Raw genomic sequence first — 11,693 nt, forward strand, 5'->3', positions numbered from 1 at the left:
CAAGTGAACAGAAACATAATTAAGTTTACATGTTCGTTCATAATATACTTGATTTTCTCTTGCATCCTTGTTACTATCGAGTAATTAGACTCACATACAAACTACATCTGCTGCTATATAACAATATCTGTGACAGCACCACAAAACAAATATGGTTCTAAGCAGGTGTTTGCTTCAAATTGCACACAAAAGGGCTTTGATCGTCACGCATGGACTGAAAATACTGTTGACGCTGCCTGGTGTGAAACAATAAACAGGAATTTAGAAATGTAATTAACTGTGACAAGCTTTTCATGCGATTGAGCACATGGATCTTCTTAATTATTTAACCAACAGATGAATTACAATACTTACTGCATGCAGTGGACGAGATAGTAGATGTTATTCATCCTCATGCTCCTGCTGGCGCAACTCAAGGTCGATATTTGGTTCACGTACTCTAGTCGACAACAATAACCCGGCAGCAGCTTTTGAGCTGCTTCCACTGGCTTGCTGCTCACTCGATGCCATGGCCCCAGAAAGCTAATAACACACATTAATAGTTTGTCGAGTATCAACTTCCTTTGATGCTCTTGCAATAAAGAAAACTGAAGCTAGTATGATTAATGTTATATTAGCCAGGGCTCTTATATAATTTGCGACCAGTTCCAAAACCTTTGTAAAAAATTATGCGGTCGCGTTTCTAGTTTGTCCAACCCATGATGAACTTTTTCTGAAAGATTTATATTTTTACTGGAATCTGCGATAGACATGCTAATACACTATATAGGATGAAGTGTTGAATAAAATCCACCCGAGAAAATGTGCGTGGGTTCATTCTCAAAAAAATAAATGTGTGTGGCTTCTATATTGATCCTTCAAATTTTTCGATGACTTGCTAATGCATATGTTATAGCATGTGGTTCATCAATGATTATTTTCTGGACTTTCATATGGCAAGCTAGGATATATTAGCTACTAGCATTTCTTACCTTCTTCTGCAGCTCTATGTTGTGCTCATGAGCAATGCTCAACTTCTTACCAAGCTCTATATTTTCCTTCTGAATAAGAAATCCCTGCAAAATCAAATTCTATCTCATCGTACCTCAGCTGTTAATAATAGACACATATACAGTAATCGGCACTAACTGAGCTAATTTAACACCAACAGCAGCAGAAGCAAGAACATGAAGAGGATGTAGTGAACCTTTTGGTTGAGTTCGTGGATCTCCGCAGCCATAACTTGCTCCTAAAGAAATCAATTGTAAGTAAAGTATGTATAAAAAAAATGAAAACGAAAAAAAGTAAAGAGAAGGGCAAAGAAAAGGGTACCTTCCTCTTTCTTACGGAATGCAAGCTCATCTCAACTTGGTTCACCAGAAACTGCAGATCTCGAACAGTGGTACCAGATAGCTCTTCTCCCAACAGTTGCCTAACATCATATCAGGGCACATGGTTTAACAGTATAACTAGCTAGCTTCTCCATTCATTACAACAAAGTACATGGATTTTCACCGGCATAGTCTTCAAGTGAGAGATCTTGACATGCATAGCAGTATGGCACACTATTTTCGTTCTATTAATTTGCATATGAAACCACTCAAACAACAACTTCTGGATAGCTATACTATTTGGCATTTTATTTCAATGCATGGATGATACAAGCTAAAGGACATTAATATTACCTATTATTATGTTGTAAGTTCTGCACTTGCTGCCTCAAGGTTGTAACCTCCCTCTGCCATAACTGTCCAACAAATAGAAATGAAATAAGATACTAACTACAAGCACACCAAATTAATTAGGAGATCCATAACCGTGCTTCCTTGTGTGGTCTTCTAGTGCACATCGTATATACCTAAGAAAGTGATATCATTAACTTATTTATCTCAACATGCAAGTATGCATGAGATAAGACCCACTACCACATGCAACCATGCATGAGAAAATGTTTTTTATTTTATTAATCTACTTATATTTAATAAATAGTTTACAACTATCTATAATATAATACAATAAGTTCTGTGTATTTTTTTAATGAGGCAATATCACCAGGAATCATAGAACTTGCATCCGATGTTCAGTTTGATGCTAAAGCTTTAAAAATACGGATTTATGGTCACATAATTTGACATGACGTGCAAATACGGTGCTTTCTCTCGTATCTGGCCATATGACCTGCCCATGTGGCGTGCCAGCGCGGCATAGGCCCATCTGTAATTGGCTGAAGCGTTCTTTTTAGATAAATCCCATGCATTTTATCTATTCACATACAAAATCCCTCAAATAATGGAAAAAGCTGGGCAGCGTCGTTCGGAGTCACCGTCTAGTGCAAACTGGCTAGCATGGATAGCCACCACACCACTGATTTTCACGTCTAACATGCACAACTAAAATTTATATATCCTTTGAAGACCGTACTTATTAAAGTTGAAATCTCTAAAATGAAAAAGCATATTTTCATATCCACGCGGTTTGAACCTTTTTCCTACTGGTCGCTCTCCGCATGTGTACTAGTAAGACAATTTTGGCAAAAAAAAAAACATATCCATAAATATCCAGAGGTCTGTGTGCTTGTATATTTTCATAGAAAAATGTCAATTTTGCTACCCCTGTGATTTTTTTCAGAAATGTAACACTGATATGTATTTTTTTTTGTTTGAACATTATATTTTTTGTGAAATATTTTTTGTTTGAACAGTATTTGACCCTCCATATGCTTGCGCAATTTCATGACAAAGATGGCTTGGTGAAAAATGTTTTTTAAGAAAATGGGTGCTTGAATAATGAAGCATTTGTTTTTTACTTTCTAGGAATGTTTACAAGTATATAGTAGACTCTTATTGCTCGATCAGTTGTTGCCCATTTTCTGGCTAACTATTTTTTTTTACTTTCATATTATATTATTTTTCAGTGCCAAATTTAGAAAGAAGCTGAGTACAGCAGAAGTTCATTAAGCGCAGCCTGATCCTCAATTGTAGCTTGTCAAGTTTTTTAGCTTCTTGGCTCACCTAAGTCACATTGGCATAGAGTTTTTTTTTTTTTTTGCAGGATACATAGGCATAGAGTTAAACACCGCAAAAGTTACAGGCTGTTAAACTGGAGCCACACAAGCCTCTTTCAGATAGTGCCTTTAAACTTACTGTACCTAGGAGTATTATCTTTCCATAAATATAGTTTTCGATAGGCATTACATAAGAACTGACAACATAAATATATATCCCTTTAAAACATAAGGTGTAGCCTGGTCTGGTGGTTAGCTAACATACACGCGAGTTTTGATCAAGAGCTCACTGGTACGACCCAAACTTCCCTATTTCTTCTAGCTTTCAAAAATTTAATTTGTACGGTCCGTCTTAAGTGGTGCTAATTAGACGTCCAGCGTGATTGTGCTAGTGGCTGTCTATCCGAGTCACTAAGAAGTAGATCCTCGGTTCGCCTCTTCAGATTTTTTTCATTTTATTTAAGGGACTTTATCTGCAAAAAATCCTCTTCAATACACTGACAGATGGTCCTATGTCGCGCTGGCGTGCCACATGTGCATGTTATGCAGTCTGATACGAGAGAAAGCACCGTATTTGCACACCTTGTCAAGTTATGTGACCATAAATCCGTATTTTTAAAGTTTTAGCACCAAACTGAACATCAAGCGCAAGTTCTATGACTCCCGATGATATTACCTCTTTTTTAATTTGGTTCATGTGTTATTAAACTAAATAACTATATTCACACAGTCAAATCTTATTGAAATATATTGTACCGATTCCCCAGCAATGCGCAGTGTATCATCAAGCTGACCCTATGTTGAACCCCTTCCATTGGTCGACACCTTATGTCCCATAAGGGGACATACATACAAAAAGTTCAGTTGAAAAGGTCACCACTGATGGGCCCGTTGATGAACTTCTATAGGCGACGGGCCCATAAGAGATCATATAGACAATTCAGCTCAAAAGTCACATGTCACCACTGATGGGACCCTCAGTGATAAATTGCTATAGGCGATGGCCGTGACCAGTGCCAAACCAAAAACAAGGGCCCATATGTGGTCTAGAACTCATCGCCGATAGTTTACAGTAGGGAAAATTCGTTATGTAGCACTGTTGAAGTTGCATATTCCAGTTCTGCCACACAAACTTCGCTATTTTGATTTGTGCTACTAGGGATTGCCAAACAATTAGTTGCATACCCATGCGCACCTTCTCATTGAGTTGTCATTACGACATCGTCTCGTTTGGGTTGTTCCCTTACATTTGGGCCCCACCACTAGGCCACGTCAACCATAACGTCGAGGACACTCGATTGACCATTCTGCCCGGTGTGGAGCCAACCATTCCGGCCATAATTTTCATTTTGTGTCGGTACCATGACGATTTGGGTCACGCACCGAACTATGCACGTGCGACGGTCACCCCTGGGCCATGCTCAAGAAGATAGAAGTGCTTCTTGTCACTACTCTCTTTGATGGTGGTATGCAGATCTTCGTGAAGAACAACAACAATCAACCTCAGCAGATGAAGCATGGGCTCGATGGCGCCATGGAGATCTTTGTACAGAAGGTCTCCATGCCCATCAAGCGAGTCCACCCAAGACTAACAAGAACCAGATCAAGATATCTGGTAACAACCATCACCAACCAAGACATGAGAACGACCTTGTCCGGCAATGACTTTCCTAGCCGGCACGCACTCAGACAGCCTTCGACGGCAAGCTACCTCCTCACCAATGTGTGGCGCAACCGTTCTACGTTCGCAGGATCCTCGTGCTAGGCGGCTGGTGGGCAGGCACGCCAGGAGTTGGACAAGACGCAAGGGGTGAATCACTCACCCACGCCAACGCATGGCGCACACCCGGGCCAGGAAGTGTCATGCCCCGCGCAAATGTGACCATGGTCGTTTTGACAAGACCAGGGTTCGTTCCCAGAAGATAGAAGACGATGACACATCACCACATATTTAATGCGTTCACCTACCTGGTCGGACCCAGACCACTTCCTTAACATTGAAGCCATTATAGTACCCCTTGAGAGATAAAAGGAGGGCCAGGCTAACTAAAGGAAGAAGGAAAGAAAGACCCTTGAAAAGAGGAACTAGTAGATAAAGGTTGGATATTTGTTAGAACATCAGTAGGAGCGCACTATGCTTCCCTTTCCCGTGAATGACTTGTAGCTCTTAATCCACCAACATAAACACACAAAAAGAAAGAGTAGAGTATTACGCAGGCATGCGGCTGGGTAAATCATCGTGTCCATTTCACACATTTTAGTAGCGTGGCTCATCACCTTCGTGCCCTATCCCCGAACTAGAAAAAGCACGTCACCAATCCACGGTGTCACCCGCTTGTTCTGCACATGCCCACCAATATTGAGGAGGGGAATTAGTTGACCATTCCGGCCGATGTGGGGTCCCATCGTTGAGACCATAATTTCCAACTTTTCACTCTGATTTGGGCCCACCGATATTGAGGAGACTCGTTTGATGGGTCCTGCCGATGTGGGGCCCACAACTTCGCCACATCAAGCGCAACAAAGAGGGAACCCGTTTGACCAATCTTGCCTATGTGCGGGCTCGCCTGCAGCATAGCACATACACATATATTTTGGCGCATAGAGCCCCTTTTATTCCCGACACTTCCACTCACATACTCACACTGCTCTTCCAACGATGCCGCCTCTGGCTCGCTGTTGTGGTGCGCTCCGGGCGCGTGCCGTTGCCACGGGTTTCACGCGCTGCTCCCAATGGTAGCCTCATAGTTTTGTCCCTCTATTTGCTAGATGAATGTTCAAAGCCGAGTAGGGGAGAGGAACTGCTTGGGGCAGTTTGGTTTCGTAGGCCAGCTACACAATCTCGTATCGTCGGCTAATCCGATGGTAAGTTAACTACACTCTCGTGGCCTTTCGCAACCACAAACTTCATTTGTATAGTCTCTTCTCCTTCTCTCAACCCACATAGAAAGTATGGAATCCGTTTCATCCATGGCGTCCGACCACCGCAAGCTCTATTTTCTAGGGGATAACATCGTCATCCACGCATTGGGGGAGAACTGCAAGGACAAGCTCGAGTGGTGACTCAACAACAATTGGGAGAAGATCGTTGGCATTTGACATGGAGTACACATGGCATCATTACACTCAGAAGGACGCCATCATTCAATTATGCATCTGTGATCATTGTTTGGTATACGAAGTCTGTAGGGGCTGAGAGTCCAAACAATAGGCGATGTACCACTTCTTACGCAATGAGAAGTATGTTTTTGCTGGCTTCGGCATCGAGGGGGACAAATAGATATATATATGTGAAATAACCGAGTACAAAGATATACGAAGGAGTTTTAGATTATTAGAGGAAAGCAAAATAATAGATAGGTGCGTCCTCTGCCCCACATGTCATTGAGTTCAGTGCCACAAACCTCACCGGACTCACCCCATGTGGCATCTTGTCATATAGTCCCTTGTTCCATCGGCCCTCACATGTCATTCACGTACCCGCGCCCTGTAGATGCCCTTCTTCTCTCCCACATCATTCCCCTCCTTTTTCAAATCATGGACGAACACCAATTGAGGAAGTGATACAATCTATACCTATACTAATTAGCCACTTTCTAAAAATTCTCACGTTAATTAGAAAATACGAGCCGTTAATCTGTGTGGGGCCGAATTATTACGGTTTAGATTAACCGAAGAAATCTCAAGCCACTTCCTAAAAATTCTCACATTAATTAGAACTATACCTATACTAATTAGCCACTTCCTAAAAATGCTCACGTTAATTAGAAAATACGAGCCGTTAATCTGTGTGGGGCCGAATTATTACGGTTTAGATTAACCGAAGAAATCTCAAGCCACTTCCTAAAAGTTCTCACATTAATTAGAACTATACCTATACTAATTAGCCACTTTCTAAAAATTCTCACGTTAATTAGAAAATACAAGCCGTTAATCTGTGTGGGGCCGAATTATTACGGTTTAGATTAACCGAAGAAATCTCAAGCCACTTCCTAAAAATTCTCACGTTAATTAGAAAATACGAGCCGTTAATCTGTGTGGGGCCGAATTATTACGGTTTAGATTAACCGAAGAAATCTCCGAAGAAAAAAAACACACTCGAAAGGCTTGAAATCCTTTCTTAAAAAAAAAAACTCATATTTTAATACACTCCACGACCACTTTTTCACAGTTGAGAACGCTTATCTCAATCTATCCACAGAATAAAAAGAACTTTTCCTCATGCACCCGAGATCCCATCTATTCCTTCATCTTAAAAAAAAGGACACCCATGGAGGTAACGTTAGTTTATCGTAGATTTGTAGCCGTCTCAGGAAAAGGATGCAAAAGAACTACATCTGTCCCTTTCCCAATGTCTCACGATACCACTTCTTTGGCCAAAAAGAAAATCGCCTAAAATAGGTGCAGCATGTAAGTTCCTTTCCTTCACATCGATCTCGAAAAAAAATATCTCAAAATCGCTCTTGGTTCCTCTTCTTCCCGTCAATCTGAAAGATGCATCGCCGTAGTCATGGGTGAGTTCCGTGTTCCCTCTCTCTTATTCTTGCATGCCCTGTCAGCTGTCGCGTGCATCGGCCTCTCCAGCTCCCTGATCCTCGCGTACACGATCTCCAAGGCCGTCGTCGTCGCGATGTGTGTTGCTCGCATGCCCGCTGGTACACGATCAGGAAGATTAAAATCGCGGGCGAATGGAACTAGCCGACAGAAAGTTTGCCGCGATGGTTTACGAAGAAACGGTGCGATCTCCGGTGATTGCGGCGTGATCTCCTGCGATTCCGGGAAGGAAGTAAATTTCCGGGGCTGATTTCACCCGGAGATAGCGCCGCGATAGCGGTCTTTTCGCCCGCGGTTTGAAACTAAACACCATCATCACATCGCTGCAGTAGGTGAGGATGCCCCAAGACCAGCAATGATGCACTTAGGCGAGTAGTAGGGAGGGACTGGAGCGGCCGAGCTAGCTCGATGACCTGTTGCTGCAGGTGCAGGACCCAGTACGTGGCCAGGGCGGGGCTGTACCTGGAGTTGGACGAGGCCAGTTATGAGACCGACATACAGACATGATTTAGATCTGTCCTTGCAATTAGGATAGGGTCATCCTCCTACCCCGGTGCATATCTTTGTTATCTTCTTAAGCCAATTAATTGCAAGTTGTTCAATGCATTGAGGAGCAATTGGAATCTGAAGAACTAGATAGGATTGTTGCAGTTGTAGTGAACCTACAGAAGAGTCCACCCACCCGTCCTCTCCCCTATCCTCTAATCAGTGAGGAATGAGGATCACCGGATATGCACAAAACCGGCGACAAGTCATGTGTCAGGCTATAGGATCACAAGGCATACGACCGTCAGCCAATGACGCACGATGGCGCACCTGGTATCGTCTTCTTCTTTTTCTTAAGTTGCAAATTTTGTTGATAGTCATCTTTATGTCGATGTTTTGGCCTGAAAACGGGCTAGCTGTTGCTGCCAACGTCACTCTGTATTTACAATCTAGCTTTTATCATTCACGGATTCATATTCAGTGCTATTGACTTTTGCCATGTTTGCTTTCAGCTGAATTGGCATCAAATTTATGGGATTAGTCATATGTCATATGGGTCTGCTGTAATAAATAATATAGTGATTAATAGTAATGGAGGTATTACGTATGCTCTGCAATATTTTCAGGTTCGGCTGGCTGGGACTCCTTGCCTCCTTGGTCATCACTCGGTTGTACATATTGGAATTAATTAGTAGTTACTCAATCATGAACTTTGTATGTCCTTTTTGTTCTTCTATTGATTGTGTTTAGATCCAATAAATTCCAAGGGGTCTCAGTTTTATCCTATGTATAGTTTTGGGACTGTATTCGGATGTCATTAGCCAAAAAAATATGATACTGTGTGCCAAACAAAACGTCTTGGATCTGTTAAGCTGTACTTATCAGGCAAACAGTTACAATTTTTCATCTAGGCTACATGTCGGGCCCTGGACCATTATTTTATTACAAACCTGTAGAAAAGAATACTCCAGCATGAATGATCGGAGGGTACGTAGCCGTCTAACGTATATAACACTTGCAGTCATTATATCCTTTCTATCCCAATGTATAGTATCTGAAATTTTAGACCTAGACAAAACAGTTTATTTGCATATTTTCTTTACGTTTGACTAAACAAGTAGATCTATTTGCTGAGTTTGTCTTCTTACTATCTTCACTAATGATGCGACGAGGCAAAAGCCATATTGTCCTTCCGTATGCTCCTACATATTTGAGATGGCTAACAATGATGCTACTTCCATAATGGACCATTATTTATTTCCAGAACTTTTCCCTGCTCAAACGGAGATTATCACATTGTTGGCTCATCTTTTTTGTATCCCGTACCTTTTATCGAGAAAATGGATGTGGGTAGTGTCATCATAATCTTGATATTTTGGACATAATTTTGTTGATCTTCAACTATTTGCCTTGGTATGTTTGGCTTCTTTATTTTTAATTAAATACCTGAACTTTTATAGAAAACAAATTATTTACAGAATAGTAATTATTATCTCGAATAAGATCTTATTAACATGATTATATCCTCCCACTGAGTAGTCAACCGAATAATTGCATGTAATTTAGATTGAGATTTCAACACTTTATGTACAGATAAAAGTTTTTTACTGAATTAGTACTATATAGTTATGTTAATATTCTGCTCGGACCCCTTTCCAAGAATATTCAATACATGTGCTCCCCCCTAATACACATTTTTAAATTACATATGCTTCCGGGGTCAGAAACTCCGTTTTCTATTGATAGATCGTCTTATACATGTTCCAATTCGTGAAAAACATTTAGACATAGGTGATGTTATTGTAAATTTGAAGTATCTATGCTTTTCTACAATCTAGCCACATATATTTTTTTTCTGAAAAAGGAGGCATTTGGGTTTTCTGCACAGTTTCATGATATAGTACTATCACTAGGTTCTAGGCACTGGATTTACAAAGAAGACAAGATTTAATCACACTATTAATTGAAAGGATTATATATTCAAAAAATTGTGATGGAAAATATGCCAATCCTAGAGTAAACTATGTTACCTTACTATTATTTTCTATCAATAAGTTAGAGCTCCCGTAGACTCAGTTGGTAAATATACAAAGGAACATGAATATATCATGCATGTTGTCCTCTACTGACTTTTCCTTTAATTAATAGTGTGGGTATAGATCTACCAATAAGTCCCAAAAATATAACACGACACTAAAATATTAGTGTAACATAATTTGTACACCAAGCATACATGTATATCATCTGATCAGAAATTTATTAAAAATATATTGTTCTCTGCCACACAAAACTAAAATACGTTGCAATCAATCAAAAATGTACTACAAATATTACTAAAAGTCCAAAATACATACCTCCACCCAAAATAGGCTAGCCCGTGCATCCGCACAGGTAGACGACTAGTATAGATAATTATGAAAGGATTCGAAACTTGTTTAATTACATACATAATTAATATGTGGATCTCATAATAAACTACTCCAATCTAGTATGGGTTGCTGAAGCTCAAGCATGTGCGATCCTGTGTGGAAGGAGGCCTCCTCGGTTAGGACCATTGTGTGATGGTACATAGTGTGTTCATTGAGAGTGAGCCCCACGGTAGTGCTCTCATCACCTGGCGCCCACAGATACTCGATTATTGTGGCATTGGCCACCCTCTCGGTTTATTGACAAGCAAGACCCAAGCTTATGCAATTGACGGCCTCTAGGTCAATATCTTGCGCCTCAATCTCCACCCTGTCGGCGTACTCACGAGCTCGCCGCAAGGCAAACCGAAGAGATCTTCATGTCTGCCTCTCTCCCAATGTGCTCCTCTAGAGGCAAGGATCGCCACAAGGCATTTTCCATAGCATCCTAGAGCTCCTTGATGTTGGAGTACGTGGGGTCCAACGTGATGTCCTCCTTAGTGAGTGCCAACAAGTACTCGTCCTCCTTAGCACGGGGTGGTCCTTCTTGGCACATACGGCGAGGGTTGGCAAGTTGTCCTCCTTGTCGAGTGGCGAGGCGCCCTCCTTAGGCTAGGTAGAGCGGCACCATGGCAGCGAGGGCTAGGGAAAGCAGTTTTGTGGGGACGGTGAGTACTATGGTGAACGCCAGGGAAGTGCGCTAGTTATAGGTGGTCGACATCTCGAGGGGTGTCATGGGAGAATCAACATTCAATTATCGAAATTCGATGCAAGCCGTCATGGCATGTGAATAGGAGAACGTTCAATGATGTACCACTATGAAGCACTACTATCCCATCCCATCGGCCATGGGCCGCACATAGGAGTCTACATTCAAATGCATCTAGTAGTCGGTGCAGTTCACATGACAAGTGGTGGGATCCTAGAGGATAAAACGGTTTAAACAAGACGGTGACATGACGACAACTCACGGAGATGATGCGCGGAGGTATGGAACTAATTTTCACAAGCATTAGTGGAAAACACCTCAATAGTGAAGTCTGAGTGGGAGAACTCAAATATCCAAGTTCGATAGTGGCACTGATCTATTTTGTTTCCTTTCCACTAAGGTCCCTTCAGTGGTAAAATCGACCCAATGGGAAAACCCAAAGCCCATTTTCTTGTAGCACATACAAAACCCACCTAATTCACAGCTCCTACTCTCTCTCTCTCTCTCTCTCTCTCGCTCCTACTCTCTCTCTCTCTCACTCGCTCTCTCTCTCTCT

General features: G+C 41.5%; 1 protein-coding gene across 1 annotated transcript in view; it reads right to left on the minus strand.

Moving 5' to 3' along the window:
- Positions 1-381: 381 nt before the first annotated feature.
- The window catches only part of LOC119341270 (MADS-box transcription factor 25-like), a 25,873-nt gene continuing 14,561 nt past the window's right edge, over positions 382-11,693 (minus strand). The window contains exons 3-7 of the mRNA XM_037613152.1: positions 1,665-1,726; positions 1,312-1,411; positions 1,187-1,228; positions 972-1,055; positions 382-522 (exon numbers count right to left, since the gene is read on the minus strand). Of these exons, the coding sequence (XP_037469049.1) occupies positions 382-522; positions 972-1,055; positions 1,187-1,228; positions 1,312-1,411; positions 1,665-1,726 (429 nt within the window). The remainder of the gene's footprint in view (positions 523-971; positions 1,056-1,186; positions 1,229-1,311; positions 1,412-1,664; positions 1,727-11,693) is intronic.

The sequence above is a fragment of the Triticum dicoccoides genome, chromosome 7B (assembly GCF_002162155.2).
Source record: "Triticum dicoccoides isolate Atlit2015 ecotype Zavitan chromosome 7B, WEW_v2.0, whole genome shotgun sequence".
Taxonomy (NCBI): domain Eukaryota; kingdom Viridiplantae; phylum Streptophyta; class Magnoliopsida; order Poales; family Poaceae; genus Triticum; species Triticum dicoccoides.